The sequence below is a fragment of the Aythya ferina genome, assembly GCF_964211825.1.
Source record: "Aythya ferina genome assembly, chromosome: 2".
NCBI lineage: Eukaryota > Metazoa > Chordata > Aves > Anseriformes > Anatidae > Aythya > Aythya ferina.
In genome coordinates this window covers 11,846,432-11,864,107 of record NC_140297.1, presented here as the reverse complement: position 1 = coordinate 11,864,107, position 17,676 = coordinate 11,846,432, and the positions used below count along the sequence as shown (strand labels likewise).

The 17,676-nt window shown below is 40.0% G+C and overlaps 1 protein-coding gene across 2 annotated transcripts in view; it reads left to right on the top strand.

The window, feature by feature from the left end:
- The first annotated feature begins 260 nt into the window (after window positions 1–260).
- The window catches only part of ADARB2 (adenosine deaminase RNA specific B2 (inactive)), a 310,817-nt gene continuing 293,401 nt past the window's right edge, over window positions 261–17,676 (top strand). For both annotated transcript variants that reach the window (XM_084507932.1, XM_084507931.1), the window contains exon 1: window positions 261–407. In XM_084507932.1, the coding sequence (XP_084364058.1) occupies window positions 308–407 (100 nt within the window). In that variant the 5' untranslated portion in view covers window positions 261–307. The remainder of the gene's footprint in view (window positions 408–17,676) is intronic.

Here is a 17,676-nt window from a genome sequence, read left to right as displayed (position 1 = left end):
CAACACGCCTCCCCCAGATTCCTCACTGTCGGTTCCAAAGCTCGGCCGGCTGCGGGCAACTCGCAGAGGTGCCAAAAAGAACACAAAAAAAAAAATAAAAAGAAAAAAAAGTGGTCGAGGGGCCGGCCCGGCCGCCCCCCGCCCCCGGGCATCGCCCCGGCCCGTCGGGGCGGAGGAGCGACCCCTCGCCGCCACGCCGGGCAGCGCCGCCCTACACGGCGCCCTATAAAAGCCGCCTCCAGCGAGGGGGGAAGCTCGGCGTGAGGAGAAGGGAGCGGAGCGGGGCTGCTCCGGCCGGCTTCGGGCCATGACATCCGTCCTGGGCAGCGGCAGGGCGTCGGGGGGACCGAGCGGCCAGCTGAAATGCAAGCCCAAGAGGAGGCGGAGGAGGAGATCCAAAAGGAAAGGTAAGGGAGATTTGTGTTGGTTTTTTTGTTTGTTTGTTTTTTTGTTTTGTTTTGTTTTTTTCCCTTGTTTGTTTGGGTGCTTGTTCTTGCCGCCCGCCCCGCGGACACGCCGGTCATTGTCTGGGGATGGAGCACACCGGCACCCCCGGGGCTCTCCCCGGGGGGAGCCGGCCAGAGGGGGGGGGGGGTGTCTCCGCACCCCCCTTCTCCCCGCAATCTTCATTTGGGGTCGTGGGGGACTCTTCGGGTGCCTCAGCCCCGGTGTCCCGCTGTGGAGGAGCAGAAAGCTGCGCCGAGCCCCCCGGCTGCAGGCAGGCGCCACACCGCCCCTTTTTGGCTTTTTTTCACCATTTTTTTTAAAATAAGGTCCGCCAAGTTTTGCTATTCTGGGGCCCGTTCCGCTTTCCCAATCAAACCTTTGTTAGGAAAGCGCTAATTGTCATGAGCATGAAAAGTAAAGCTACAGGGTGTCACTGCAAACAGGGAATGTGCCCTAGATAAAAGCTCTTCTGAAGTCCTGTTTTCTCCTGTAGAGAGGATGACACACTACTGCCTGATTTCTGATGGTTTTTTTTGCCTGAAAAAGCCGAAGTTAACAGACAGAGCACTTTAAAGTGAAACGGTACGGGAAGCAGGTCCGGAAATGGGCAGGTGCAACGCATCTGCTTGCAGCGATGCCAACTCCAAGGGTGCCACTAACCAGCAAATGTCACCCAGCCCATTGCTGTCACCAGTACCTGGGACTAGCACAAGCTTCACCCAGCTGGCTTCTCAAGTCAAGCCGGCACTCGGATACCTTAGTTCTGCTGATTCCAGAAGCCCTCCTTTGGAAACATCATTAGCTAGGAGTCTTTTGGTTATTGATTATGTCAAAGCCAATAAGCGTGTTATTGGGGAACTTTTCAGAAGGGTGTCAAAGCAGGTTTTGTGTAGTAACAAGTGAAAAGGGGTCAAATGCTGGATGCTGAAGTGTATTGTACAGTTGTTACTGTTTCAACTTTCATGCCTGAACTCTCAGTATCCATAACTGTAGTAATAAACAGTGACCTGAGCACAAGAGGGAACAGCAGGCATGCAGATGTGCTCGTGCTTCCAGTAGGTGTGTAATCTTGTCTTGCTACTCTGTATCTTTAGCATGCAGTAACAGCTGGTGATAAAGGCTGTTTTATACTATTACCAAACAAACTTTGAAATATTAAACAAAGGGAGAGCTGCCATTAAAGCTGCTTCTATTTAAGTTACGCTCTGCAGACTTATCTTGTATTTGTTTGAGCAAAAAAACTTTTCCGGGGTTTACAAACTTATCCTAGCCTTAGATACCCTGTGCTTGGCCAAGAAAAGAGCAGTCATTAATCCATGCAGTGGGGAAAAGGTTCTTTGTTATAAAGGTAAATTATAAATGTTGTTTCCCTTTCTAAGAAAGTGACAAAAGTGAGGGTGTTTCAGTAAGACTTCTTTTGCTGCTTTCTTTGTTGCCAAATGTTTTGCTGAAATAAAGTAGAAGTTGAAAGCCTTAACAAAACACAAAAATTTGCTAAATAATAACTTGGTAAATGCAGCTATTTGCAGAGCGCACAGCTGGAGGCTGATGGCATTCAAGAAAAGTACTTGTCTGACCAGTATCAATGAGTGCATTTGAAGCATTCATTTTTTATTCCTTCAAACATGGTATCCTAACATCTTTCCAACCAGTTGGTTAGTATGCTAATTATAGGGAGCAAAGCTTTTGTTTGTATTATTTTTCTTTTGTATATAACCACTTTATATATTCATTAACAATACACATTCCTGTGAATTTATGTTGGCCAAAAATGGCTTTAATTTATGGTAAGCCAAGTATAAAACCTGTTAGTTTTGACTATTACTATAGTTTATTTATATATATATATAGGTGGTAACTAATAACAAAGGTGTTGCTTAACAAACCAGCTCTCTTGAACACTTGTCAAGCAAATGTTTATTAGGCTCACAAATTACTACATCTTCCTGAGAATTAACATGGGCTCCACTGTTTTGCAGATTTGATCTATTTAATAGCTTGTGGAAAATCTTTTTCTGTAGTTACACCTAAGGCATCTCCCTTAAACAGCTCTCCAGCATGTATTTTGTTATTTATAGTAAAAACACTTTTAGAAGATGCTTTAAAGTATGTGCATGTATGTACATAGACACAGATACCTATGGACACATGTACACAAAGAAATTCATTGTAATCTTAAATTTAAATCGAATAGTAATCAGAGTAAGGAAATGATATGGACTTTTGCATCCCTACTCTTCAGGGAGGTAGGCTCAACAGATTTATACACTAATATATTAGAAGTGTTAAATGTGAACAGTGCTTAAACACAGTTTAAATCATTGCCTCATAGAACATCTAAGAATGCAAAGCAGCAGAAGAAAATACTATTTTCTATTTAATAACATTATTTTTTTACCTCTTTGGATTCAACTCTGTGGTTTCAGTCATGTTTTTGTCCTGGGTAGTGTGAATTACAAATTAATGTATCTGGGCATAGCATTTTGCTCCATTCCTTTTAAACCAGAGCATCCAGGTATAGGAGTTTTGGGACAGTAAGCAAGTTCAAGCAAGGAGAGCAAGCATTCTTTGAATAGATAAATCTCCATGTGTGTTTGTGATAAAAACAATAAAACCCATGTGCTGTGCTGCAAAAGACAGAATTTCCCTATATGCAAATAGAGCACTAAAGACCTTGTGATTCCAGTGTGCAAAGACATAGTCCTGTAATTGATTTGTGTGCACTTTATTTTAAGCATATGGAATCCAGCAAACTACTCAGTATAAATATTCTGCCTTGATGAGTTAATGTTAAATGTCTGTGCGCAGAATATCACATTGCAGGTGTATATTTGCCCAATGATTTCATTCAGTTTTACACTACTTGCAGAAAGCGTGTTAAAAAAAAAAAAATGGCTGGATATTTATAGCTTTTTTGTTAAATTAGTATAGGTAGGAATCTTTTCATTGCCACTTAGAAAATCAGTATGTTAACTCCCAGGGGAGTTAATTTCTTAATTTCTCAGAGACCTAATGCAAAATAAATACAGATGGTTGCTAGAATACCTGAATATTAATTCCATGTAAAAGCAGAAACAGATATTGTTTCTATTTTATATCTGTGGTTATAAAATAACCAGAAGTTAGAAAACTCTGCCTAATGACTTAAAGAAATAACTTCTAAATTTTCAAATCCTTAAAGGAAATTGCTGGATTTGTGGATTCTTGTGTTTTCCCCAAGGCTTTCGAACATGGCAGAGTATTGGCAGAACTGAGCACAGTGGCCTCAGCATGTTTTATATGGACTTGCTAGCCTGCAGTACAGATCTTGGAAAGAAAGCTTGTGTTCTGAGATGAATGACTAAGAGTAGACAGAACAAAAGCAGAGTTGCAATTACTGGTAATACTAAAAAGGCCACACATCAGCAGCCTCCTGCAACTTCTTAGAAATCATCATATAGAAACTAAACATGAAATGGGTGATGAGGGATATGCCACTTAGTTATTGTGCAGTGTAAGACTACAAGTAAGCCACCTTAGTTGCAATGCCTTTTTATAGAGCTAGCAATTAAAGTTAATTACAGGGATTGGGAGGGAATCAGGTATCCCTGATGTGGTGGAAGGCTGGACCAGGGGTTGCTGCTGATACAATGGGACATGAAATAAAAGTGGACAGAATAAAGTAAATAAGGACAGCAAGAGGATGAGAGGCAAAAATGATTGTGAAATTAAATTTCATGAAAAATTAATGCAATAGGAAGAGTGTACTGAGGACAGAGGGAAGAAATGAACTTGGTCCTTCATCATCCTGCAACACCAAAGTAATAAATGAGCGCATTTCATCTTGGTGAGGTTCAGGGACACAACTCCTTCCCCACAACAGCATTGTCGTGCTTCAAGATGTGTTCCGCTTATCTCGTCCCCTCGTAGCTTGAGGGAAAGGGACTGGATTTGGTGATAAAATTAAATTGATTAAACCTTTATCCATCATCTAATTTGGTACCTTTCTTTTTTCTTTTTTTTTTTTTTTTACTATTACCTCCAATTTCTAGTGATCCGTGTAATGACAGCAATTTGAGATAGCATCAAGGACATTAGCTACAATGACTGAACTTAAATTTAGAATAAAAATATGGGATTCATGAGTCCATATCTAAAGAGCAGACAATTAGGTTATAGCAGTTGTCTTCCTAGCAACAGCACATAAGTGTGAGAACAATAAAATGGTGCATTTTACTTTGACAGAATAAAATATTTCAACTTTACCTTAAAGTGTTAATTATGTAAGCAGAAAAAGCAGTAATGTAAAAAGTTGACCATATCTTAAATGAGCAATTACAGATATAGCCTTTTTGAACATAAATTGTCAGATGTTTTGCTTTCTTCAGTAGTGATGCAAAGGCATTTAAAGGCAGTGGCAAAATACCATAGTGTTGGTAATAGCTTCACACTGCTTAAAATTTTGCAGCTTCTCCTTTGTGATTTGGGTAGGGGAAATTCTCCCATAAGGTGATCTGTTACAGCTTTGCTTACAAATTCCAATTTAAATGGTATTAATGGAGTTTTTAAAATACTTAGCGGCAGCCCTTTCTGAAGTGATACCCTACAAATGGAAAACCCCGCACTAAAAATTAAAGGTCATATGAAATTGCCTTGTGAAATATCAAAGGTACTAAAGGTCTGTGCAAACGTTTTCTTAGGTTCTTTCAATGCCCTTTAGGTTAGCAAGTTGCATTAAAAGGCGAGCGTTAGAATATCTGTCTGATCTCCATTAATTGTACGACTTTTGAATTACCGCTGTCCAATATTGCCTAGGTTTTGCAAGTAGTAATGAACCTAAATTGATCCCTGTGTTCACGGCTAACTATCTCTACAACCTTTCAGGCAGTTTACCACTCTTTCCCATGTAAACTATTAGTTACCCAGACAAAAAAGCTGATACGCATCAGTAGATAGATCATTCTTGAGGCATCTGTGATAAACTTGACATTTTTTTTGTGTAAAACAGCTTGGTTTGCCTGCAGATCATGTAAGTTCCAATAGGAAAAGAAAGTGCTTACATTTCTTCTTTAGCTGACCTTTGTTTCCCGTTGCATGAATTTTAAACGAAGCAGCCAACCCAGAGGTGTTCTAACAGCATGTTGTGATATGTAATATATTACAAAGACTACTTTGTTAACTCGTGGAAGCAGCTTGTCAGCCCATACTAATAGGCAGCCCTCCCTGAGTCATAAAATAACCAAATTTAATGCTTTAACAGTGAGCATTTAAATGGATGCTGTTATCATCATTGTTCAGTCAGTCTCAAATTTCTTGCTTCTTATGATGGGTTTGAAATATGAAGGTGTATTTTTGGGCCCCGAGTTAATAATGTCTCCTCTGGACTAAGGACTGGACATTGCTGTGGATGGTTTAATGAAAATCCCTGCTAACCAAAGCGTGATAACAAGGAAAGGAGAGAGCGGGGCAGGGTGCATAAAGAGCAGGATGCCCAACATTGAAGATATTATGGTGTCATTAGTGAACAAAAGGTATATTCTTGCAAAATGCTTTCTACTTCATTTTGGCTGTTCTGGCTCAAAAATGTATACTAGAAATAGTGAGGATTCAGAGACATATGGCAAAGGGATTAGAGATGTGTAAAATTTCAGTAGAAGAAAATTGATGAGATTTATATCGTTTACTTTAGAGATAAACATAAGAAGGAATAGAGCAAAACCATATTAATGAAGGAAAGATTACAAAGAAAATAAACAGGCTACTCTGGTTTATTCCTGATTTACTTACAAAGACAGAGGCCTTTAAGGAAGATGGATTTCTTCACATTTTGAAGGAGTGAGAGGACTTTGTTTAGAGACAGTATGTAGCTGGCCTGTGGGATGCATTGCTTCCAGATACAGAAAACCAAAACTTCAATATATGTAGGGAGAGGAGGTGCTTCATTAGCTCAGCTGAGCTAAAAGCTAGAAAGTTTGCTGTTTCCTTTGGTAGGATGCATTCAGAAGGATTTTTATTTTTTTTTTTTTAATGAGATATGAGCCTTCTTTTTCAGGAAAGTGCCTGACTTGGATTTAGAGGAAAGGCAATTTGTAGATGCTTTATTTGATCACGGTCACTGAGGCTGTCACTGCCCGGCTACCTGTGTGCCTCATAAAACTGGGAAGCATGGCTGGAGGAAAGCAGGTGTATTTCCTTGGTTTTCCTGATGACTTGTTTAGTCCTTATCCTCTGTTTCTACTCATCTCCCCATATGTAAAGTCAGGCTGAAATTGAGACTGATTCCATGATGCTGTGGTGAGTTTAGAAGGATAACAAATTAATGTGTCGTCCCCATCCTTATTCTTTCCACAAAAGGAACAAAGTGGTGGGATATCATGATTGAAAATGAGCCATGTAAACATGATTTCTTCTTCAGAAGGCCAGTTACTGATGTGACTGCTAACGTGTACCATGAGATGAATGGTGTGTAGTAGATGACTCCCACAGACTGTGGTTGCCATTGTGCAGGTGTTGGGAATTGTTGCTAAAGCTGTTAACAGCCCTTGCACTGATACTGGAGTCACACCGCATGGGAGTGCTGTTTCAAAAGCTGCCGTGTGTGGCGATGGTGCTTCATGTGCAGTTCAGGAAGGAGGAGTGAGCGATTGTAGATCTCAAAGTGCTTCAGGACAGTGTTTTTTCTCCATTCTTACATCATCTTTGTACCTTAAGAGGTGCTCAAAACTATTAGCAGAGCCACCATTCTGTCCCTGCTAATGAAACATCACCATGAGAAGTCAAGGCTGCTGGGAAGTGTGGGAAAGAAATAAGTAGGTTTTGACAGACATTTTATCTCCCTCTCCATAGAAAGAGATTTATACACAACTAATTTTATGCAATTGCCTGCTTCTTACCAAGTGAAATGGCTACTTACTCCTTAAATAGAGGGATTTAACAAACGTAAAATGATGGCTATCTAGCCAACTCTAATAATGTGTTACCTTTGTGTGAGACCTTATGCTGCTGCACTTACTAACAGTAAAATTACAATTCAAAGTGCCTCTCAGCATGACTCAGGGTGACAGAGCTGTGCTGCTATGTACATGTGTGTCTGTGCTGAAACACTTTTATATGTAATATGGACGTTTGATTTGTCTAGCTGTGTAAAAAAAAAATAACTGAATAACTACTGGGTCCTATTAGACGGTCGGTCTTTTTTTGAACTCTACAGGCTTTATTTTCATTAGGGATTCATCTTTGTACTAAGTTAAATGATTTTGTTTAGAGACGTAAAGATAAAATACATTTCCAGCATGTGTGTGTTCATACATGTGCATGCTGTGTGAATTTGTAGTTTAAAATATGTAGGCAAATGTAAACATTTTTATACAATTTCTGTATGATCTCCCTCTAATATGGTTTTACAGACAAATCACAAAGGCATAACTACGCAACAATTGTAAGACTGTTTCAATTGAGAAATAAATTAAGGAAACTTACTATAATCCAGGTTTTTTGGATATTTATGTGCTAACTTTGTACATATGTTTTCTGAGTAGCTAAGTAATTCAGAATGGCTAAGACAGATGCCTGTGCAGGACCCTGTAATATTCATGTCAGGAAACCCCAAACCTTCATCAAAAAGGCAGATTTGGTCTGAAGCTTCTTTGTGTTCTGATCTCTCTCCAGCAGAACCGTATGGAAAAACTGACATAACTGTGAAGAGGAGCAACCCTGAGCTTGTGTTCTGTTTCACATCCATGCCAGCAGACCTGCCAGACAATGCCAGGCAAAAATGCCTATGGATCCTTGAACAATATTTAACAAAAATTAACTTTCATTAGCTGATGTCCAGGTTGTAATTTCACCTCCCTCATGCCAATCATGAATTGCATTTGTGTTTGCATGAATGGCAGTTTTGGGAGGCAAGGAGCAGAGCCGCAGTGGTCTGTGTTGGCTCCATTGTTGAGCAGTGCAGACAGTAATTAAATTGGAGCTCAGCTCTTGCTGCTTGTGGATTTAGGAGTTTAAAAGAAGCAGTACAAAAAGAGACTATCCTCTAATATCACTGACAGTGGGTCTCCTCCAGCTACTACTGCTGCAAAGATTATTGATTGATCCATGTTTATCATTTATTTATGCTAAAGCATCTGATACACTTCTGTAAAATTTGTTTCTAAAATTAAGACACGACTCATTTTCAGTTCACATTCATAATGAACAGCTTTTACAGGTGTATGACAGAGGTTTGCTTTGCCTTAAATTGTGCTCACATGGAGCACTTCTTGTGCTTTCAGCTGAAATTCATGAGCACATTTGATTTTTTTTTTAAAGTTTCACTGTGCAAATCCTTTAGATTTTATACATGGGCAAGAAAAGGGAATATACAGTATTCAAGCATAAATGTGAAGCATTTCCATTCTGCAGAATAAGTCAAAAGCAGGTCTTTCTAGGTTAACTTTTACTCTGCCAATAATTCGTTTTAAATAAGATATTAGCTCTGCATTATTTTTTTTTTTTTTTAAAGAGCTGAAGCATTTTGGAGTCTCTGCATGTTACAGCACAAAGTGTAAATTGTAAGGTAAAAAAACAGGCAGTGTGATGCTAACAGTCTCAGTTCCCAGAAGATGCTTATTAGGTGCCAAAAACAAATGGGGGGGGATTTTTTAAAATGTACACTGGTTTTGATTAGAAGTGAAACAGCCTTTTGCCGTTCAGCAGTGTGGTTTGTAGTACGTGCAGTTTAACAGGACACTGCTTTCTAGATTAGTTACCGAGGTGGACTTGTAAGCATTTCAGCATTCTGAAATGGTACCAGGCAGGAAACCACTGGCAAAGAAGCTCTGGCAGCCTTTCCTGAATGTTACCAGTGAACCCCTTATTAAATTTACACTTAGGATGCAAGACACATTGGACTGCTTTTTTGTTCTTCCCTTCAGATAATTCCAACTCATCCTAGCCGGCAAGGACTCATTGCCCAAAAACATATCAGTATAATCATGCTAGGTACATGCCTGAAGTACTTATAAAAAAAAAAAAAAAATTGCTATTAGATCTGAGGCCACATTCTCCCAGTTTAGAGAGGGAAACTGAGTCGGAGTAAAAAGTGTTGGAGCACTAATTAGCAGGAGATGTGCATTCAGGAGTCTGCAGGTTTAGTTTCAAGCAGCAGATGAATGCCTGTTTGTAGTTCATACATATTTTTCTTCCGTAGCTGCCTCACACCCGTAGTGGCAATGCATCGCTTGGCTAGGCCGGAGTGAGACCCTGGTGTGCCATGGCCCAGCATGACCGCAGCTCCTGGCCTGGCTGCAGGCCGGAGCTCTGTGCTGGCAGCAGCAGGCCCTGCCAGCAAGGTGGCCAGTGGGGCTGTGCAGAGCACTTTCTGCCTGTCTGCAGCATTTGGAAGAAGGGGCCTCTTGATTTACTTTATTTTTTTGTATGTAAACTCATGCGTGGGAGTGGATTCTTTGCAAGTGTTACCTAAATTTCATAGCTTCTTCACTAAAAGTAGCGGAGCTTATAGTGCTTTGCCTGTATCAATTTTGTGTATATGTGTGCTTCTTGGAAGACCAGGAGATTATTTCATTTTAGTTGAGACCAGTGTAAATTGATGGTACTCTTTAACCATAAGATAATTCTTTGACTAAAATGTGGTAGAAAATTCTCAGATTGGAAAAAAAAAAAGGAAAAAAGGTGCCCTGGTTTCTGAGCATAGGCAAGAAATTCTGGAAATTGAAAACAATTACTAACAAAAATCTGTTCCCTATATTACTTTAACTTTGCCTCAATAAAACCAAACCCTCATCAAGAGTCTCCAAAATGAAATGAAAGCAAGAAGCAACAAATTACAAATTATTTTGGGTCTTATAGAGCGCTTTATTAAGGGGACTGTGGATTCTACACTGTAGAGGCCATCTCAGTGTATTATATTAATGACCAAGATAACTACAAAGGCTGCTAAAAGCCACTCTTAGAGCAAAGCACAGTGTATGTAAACTCAAATCTGTGTATTTATCACATATTGGCACTTAAACTTCTTGTTTTACCCAATACCTCCTGCTCTTGTCATTATCTCAGTCTCCTTGTGTGTATCCTCCCCAGCTGTTATTCATACAAATTATAACAGTGAAAGTATGTGAGATTGGTGACTGGATCAGACCAATATCTCATAAAAGGTCTTCAGGATAGCGTGTGGCCTTGGTTCATAAAAATCACTTCAGTCATTCCACCGCTGCTTAGAAAAGCAGTAAATAATGAGTAGCAAGATCTGCATACAGATATGCAGGTGCTTAAATTTTCTGTGGAATCAGGAACTGAATAGGAAGCTATTACTACTCTTTTATTTTTCTCTCTATATAAAGAAGTTCCTAATGCAGTTAGGGCTCCAGTCTCATTCTGTTTCACCAAATCTAAACTGCTCCTCTTAACACTTTCTTGTCTGAATAAATGCTTCTGTGACACTACTGTGTAAAGTTCTTTTCAATGCTGTTTAGACAGAAATGGGAGATAGCCCCTTACCTTGATTTTTTTTCTTTTTTGCTAAGATTATCCTTCCAATAGCAATTACTGCAAAAGCAGTGTGTGCATCGTATGTAGGCTGTAGGGTGGAAGCAGTACTTTGTTAATCTTGGTTCCGAATCATTTGATTTCTGTTAGTTTGTGCTGTTGTATATTGTTGCAAACCTTGGCATGGGGCACGTATCTGCCTGCGGGCACAGCCTGCATGGATGTCTTTGCAGCCAGTACATAGCACACTGAATTTCCATCTGTCATTTCCCTGTGCTCCGGCAGGTATCCGTGAGTTTGTGCATTGGAGAATAGATGAGGATGATTCACTGAAACCTGCATGGCAAAAAAGATTTTTCAGTAATCACCATCGCAGTAAGGGCATAGACATGAAGCACAAGCAGCCAACACAGTGAGATGGGATGCTGTCAGCACATCTGTGACCAAAAGCATGGCGAGAGGGTAACAATAATGTGGCTTCTGATCAAATATAGGAACCTGGTGTCCATCAGTCCTAACAGACAGCTTGTCTCTGCTGAATGTTGACAACATATTACATAAATTTCCATGCAACAGCTTGTTTCACAAACTTTTCCCAGTAATGTAGATTAAGTCTGAATTTTATGTTGACTGCTTTCATGCATATTCATTAGGTAAAAGCCCAGACAATTACTGTGATAGTTTCACTAGCAGGTGGAGCATGTTTTAGGATTTGATAGGCATGGGATTTGTTGGAATAATCTCAGAAATTTGGGGGATTATTTTTATGATGGAGGTTTGTATGGAAAGTGAGAACATAAGCAGATTGGAAGGTGATTTCATTATGTTTTTACATTAGTTTGCTTTTACCATTTTAAATTTAGAGTAAGTTCATACTTTGAACAAATGAATGTCTCTTAGGACAAGCAGTGAACCACACAAATAAATGCTATCTAAATAATATAGTTTAAAATTGCATAAAGAGTATGCAGCAGTATTACTAAAGGGATATGATTTTATTGTTCATTTTCCAAAACAGTAAAAAGGTCTAGGAAATCTATATTTTTCTCTCTTCACTTGTGTAATGATCACTGTCATCCATTATGTACATTAAGGTTATAGCCTAAATTCTGTTGAGTAGGTAATATGCATGCATCAACATTGCTTGTTGTGAATTTGTGAACAAAAGCACTATTTCCTTTTTTGTTTCCACTAGAAAAGAAAGATTGAAAGCAGAGTCAAGATGAAGAGAATAGGAGCCTGATCCTGCACTGTCACGTGGGAATCTCTTTTTCAGAAGCACCGGGCACTACTGCTTATGGGGACCTTCATCCCATGGGTCATTCTCCCATGGGTGGTCATGTCTGCTGTGCAGATTGACCTCAGTGGTAATCATCATGCAGGTTACGGTCATGCTAACTGGCGCTGTCAGTAATGCATCACTGCCAAATTAGAATTTCAAAAAGAAAGCAAGGAAGTTAAAATTGCACGCTCAGGAAAGCACTTTATTTCATTCCTACAGTACAACATCAGAATTTAATGTTATAGGAGGTTTAAAAATACCCTTGCATACCACAGAAGATACCAGTCTAGACTCCCCATCTGTTGAATACCTTGTTAGTAAGTAGCAGTTCAGTATTTGACTTAAACAGAAATCATCATGTAAAAATGCTAATAATTTCTCTACGCTGTTTTGTTACTAATGAAACTTCAAAGCTATGAATGCATATGTTTATATTCAATTTCTATTTATATACTTAAACACAGACACTCTAGTACTATGAATATTAATGTGCCAATATGTGCTTCAGCAATGCGTACATTAACGTACATGCATATTCATATAAAGGGGTGAACTCAAAGGAGTTTTGTCCCAGGTTTCATAAAGACTTTGAATCAAATCCTTATTTTTCAATAAACATTGGGCCAAATTTCCAGGAATTGGTTTGATTCATAATGTTGTCTTTTTGTTGTTGTTACAGTATCTCTTTTGTTCCTAAGCATGTTTTGCATGTGCTACATCACTTGTATAAGCTTGTGCAGAGGTGACAGTGCTGCTTCCACGCTCTTGTCCATCCTCCTTTGTCTCTATTTTCAGTGCATTTTGACCACACACTGTAATCCCCTATGCCATTATAATGGATTAATTATCAGCCCCTCAGTTTCAGGTTCTGAATCTTTCTCTCAGGCTCAGATCACTTATAGCATCAGCTGAAAGGACACTATTGAATGTCTGCTTCATAACTCTTTGCATCTTGTACTTACCATAAATATTGTTTATTCTTTACTATGAGCGCTGTTTTAAGCATGAAATGTTAACTGTTATCTGGGCTCTTAGCTGAAAGAAATCCATGCAGGTGGGAAATCATGAAAAGTCAGGAAGTCTACCACTCATGACTTTTTAGACTGTAGACTTTGGGACCTCAAATATCCATTTATTTATTTTTTCAAAAATCAACTTAAAGAAACTGACTAGGAGAGGGTAATGACAGAAATTGTTTCTTTGCAGAGCTTTCATCAGCTTATTTTCAATTTTTCTTCACAAATATGTGGGCTAGAAGCATTCATATATTTGTATATGCATGAAAAGTAAACACATCTAACACTTCCATCCAGCCATCCAACTTCTGAATGCTAAAATCTGTGGCTTTCAGAAAAATCACATGGCAGAGCCTGCAGCTGCACCAGGGATTTTGGCTGTAGCAGTTGCAGCCAAAAGCCCAGGTGAGGTGTTCCTGCCCCAAGAGGACAGGCTGGGCAGGGGCTGGTGACTTGTTGATACCCAAGGGGATGCTGGCCATCAACTTCAAGGAGAGCCCAAGCACCCTTTGGCCTCATTTCTGCCACTCTGTGTCCTGTTGGATGGCTGGTCCCAGCCTGGGCCAGGACAAATTCTGGATATAAGTTACCCTGGGCAACCTCAGGTCAGAGAGGGCAGTGGCAGTGAGGCTGAAACTTGGGTCCTGGGTGAAGTGATTGCAGGCTGCAGGGCCAAATGTTTCTCAATTGGGTTACTTCAGGTTTTCAATTAATAATGTCAATTAATAATACTATCATTATGGGTATTTTTATTATGTAAACTTGAGAGGAATGAAAACAGCCTCTGATTTTTAATTTTTTTTTCTTTCACAACTCTTAGTGGTTACCCATGAGCTTTCTAGATACTATATTGAAAATTAATTTCAAACATGAATAAGAAATAGCAGGTGCAGAAAGCTTTGTCTCAGCTAGAATTGGAAATGTGAGGTGCCTTCCTGGAGCTTTGATTCCAGTTTGCTGGCTTCCCAAAGTGCACAGAACAAGTGTGTCTGTGACCAATGGAGCCCATGAAGCATTTTGAAATTGTCTCTAGTGCTCATTTCTTTCTCCAGGAAGAACTAATTTTAAATATTCCAGCAGGCCTTTCCAGAGATACGGTACCTTTTTCCCCTGACTGCATCTTTTTGCTGTTTGTGGGTTTTTCTTTTTTTTTTTTTTTTGAGATCTCATCTCACAGATATTTACTTACAGCATTATATTGCCTAGATACATCACTCTCTTCTCAGGCTCCCTACACTGTTGGTAGGTCCCCTCAGCTGCCGTCTTTGGACAGCAGTGTATTGGGAAGGAGCAAGCTGAGTGATGAAGCTTGGTTAGGCTAAATTTAGGGGCCACAAAACATTTCTGTAGAAGACACAGTGTTGGTGGTGCTTGGGAGAAATATAAGACCGCGCAAACAAACCTGTACTCCAGAGGGAGAACTGACGTGAGACTCACACATGAGATACTCCTTGTCTTCTGCACTTGCTTTTTACCATGTGTGGCCAGAAAGTTTGTTTTACAAAGAAGTCCATGAACCCTGTTTGTGTATCCAGGTGCAGGTCAATGACTTCAGTTGAGCATGTGCTGCTGAAATGCTGGGGTGGTCATGAGATACTTCAAATAGCAGCGGGTCTCCTGGAGGTACTTGCACATGAGCTGCTGATGGATGTACTCCTGGGTGAGGAGTCCTGCAGCCATGTTTGCCTCAAGTCTTTTGGTGATACGATGGAAGCACTGTGGCCTGGTGGTGCTCCCAGCCCCATCAGCAAGGAGGATGTGTCTATTACTTGGTGTTCACGTGGGGCTCGGGGGCAGTTCACACACTTGCAAAGTGGTTTTCAAATAAAGGAAGCTCTATTTTAAAATTAGCAATGCTGAAACTTAAAAATATCTCTTCCTTTATTACTAGGATGTATTTTTAGGACCTAATTCATGTCTCGTGTGAATGCAGTCCACCCACTGCTACGTTGGGAGTACTGAGCTGGAGTCTGAGGGCTGGGTGTTACATTTTCCAGAAATAGGTGCTACCCAAGAATTTGAATATTTACATTCTTTACCTTTTTAAAAAATGTGTCCATGGACTTGAGGCCTGTATATAGTTTTAAAATAGTGAAAATTTAAAGTATGAACTGCTAGCCTTTTTTTGTCCTATCACTTGATCCTCATTTTTATTTTGGTTGCTTGAGGGGGATCTTTGCTTAGGTAGTTTGCATCTAGTTGCTGCAAACTGGAAAATGTCTCAAACATAGTCACAATTTCTGGAGGGGAAAAAAAAAAGTATGTTTCCTGTTTTCCCCAGTCATGTTTTGAGCTGCAGTACCACAGTGGTTGGCACCCATCAGTACATGAACCTATTTATGCCCCACTGTCTTCAGTGGTCAGTGTGAGGCCAAAACTAATGACATACCTACATTACTTACTCACTGAAGCACCTGCTGCTGGTGTTCATGGTGGTAAGCTCAGCCAAAAATCTCCTTCTGGGAGCCAAGGGCAGTGTCTGGCCTTCAGAGGAGTCTCCAGTACCTGGATCAGTGACCGTGGCTTTGAAGCATGGAGTTTGGTATGTTTCTACTAATTAAAGAGCCCTGCCGGTGCAACATTTAGCAAGCTATAAAGCTAGATGATGAACTTCAAGAAGACAGGAGGTTACTTACCCCAGAAACAAGCCACCGTTCTCATTAGCGCTGTTGCTGCAGGCAGAAGAGGCCTGCAGTTGCGTGCTGGACCTTGCCGTTCCTGACTTCAAGCACCACTTGCAACTGCTTTCATCATCCCCTTTCAGAAGTCACTGCCCCACACTGAATATTCATGGTGTTAATGCTGTCATAACAAACACAGAGTGTGACCCTGCAGCCCTTATTACCAGGAGCTGCTCTGACACAGCAAGGTAGGATAATGACACAAGCTGGCATGGTAGGAGCAGGCCTTTGCCTTCTTGTCAGAGTGGCCAAAATCTCCTCACACTCTGCTCCTGGACCCCACCTGAGACTCACCTGGAAAGACCCATTCTGAGGAGAAGGGCAACAAGATTTTGGCAACAAGTAGTGCAGCAGGAGGACTGTCTCAGTGCCTCTGTTTGAAAGGTAAGCCAGCCCAAGGAGGCTCTCAGTACTTGCCACCTCACAAATAAATCAGAAATATAAAAGATGTAAAATGTGTATATTTTGCCATAGAACAGGGATGGAATTTCATATTAGAAAATAAATAAATAAAAACTACCCACACCTCAAGTTGTTATTTTATTTAAAATAATAATAAAGCCTCTTATTTGGGCACTGTACTCCACAGATTAATGTGATCAACCTAATAACCATGTTCTCAAAAATGTAAAAAAAAAAAAAAAAAAAAAAAAAAAAAAAAAGTATAGAACTTGGGAAAGCTGTTTCATACCTTTACATAAATAAGGCAAAAATAAATGAGAAATGTAGAAAATGCAAATCATATCTGTTCTCTGGTTTAATCTATCATTATGGGAGCTTGCAATAGGTAGGATTAGAAAATGATTACTGAGAAATATTATCGGTATACAGAACACTTCAAATCACTGAGGACTTTCATTTAAAATAAAACCATCAGCAAAAGGCTATATCAATACATGAATGGAGAGGAATCAGATATTTCTGCCACTGCAAAAAAATTAATAACGCAAGTCATTAGCATTAGTGCAACTTGCTTCTCTTTCCAATTTACAGCCACATATCTAGATTAACTGTAAAATATTCCTAGGTTTAGGACACACTGTCCTCCATTGAATGCTTAGCAGGGAAAGGTTATTAACGTTGAATGGGGACTGTTCTCTCAGGAGAGCTGCAGATAAAATGACCAGGGAAAGAAATAGCACAACTTCTCAAATTAGCATAATTAGTAATTATCTCTTAATAGCCCCACTTGGCTTTGGAGACTTGGCACTTGAAATTCCGCTTAAAGTTCAGTGAGGAAAAACAAATTTCACGCTGAAATGTCTCAATAACACAGCTGAGCTGCTGAGGTAATCGTCTGGTTTAGGTAAAGGGAAGGAGATGAACATATGGATAGCAAAGATCTTTCCTGTAAGCACTGTGTTTGTGTTTGCATATGCAAAGCACTCGAGGCTTAATGGTACAATTGCGACTTTCTCTGGGGGTGAGGGGAGGGCAGGAGGATGAGAGACTTTTCTCCTTTAATGGAGAGAAATAGATGAAGATAATAAACTAAAACGAGGAAATCCCATCCATTTTGCACTAGAATGGCGTGATTTCTTTTGCAAGTCTAGCTGAAATAAAAACCCCTGAGACAAACAAGCCTCAGGGTGGACAGAAACAGCAGCTTTTGTTGTAGCCAGTGGCAGAACTGAAACTTTTGCTCAAATGGGTACTGTTCTCCAACATTTCACTCAAGGCAAAATCAGATGAATGAGCAAAGCGCCTGGTAACCCTAATTTTTTTTCTTTATGTGGCAAGAAAACAGATGGTTCTCTTTAAATGCTTTTGGCTGGGAAAGAAC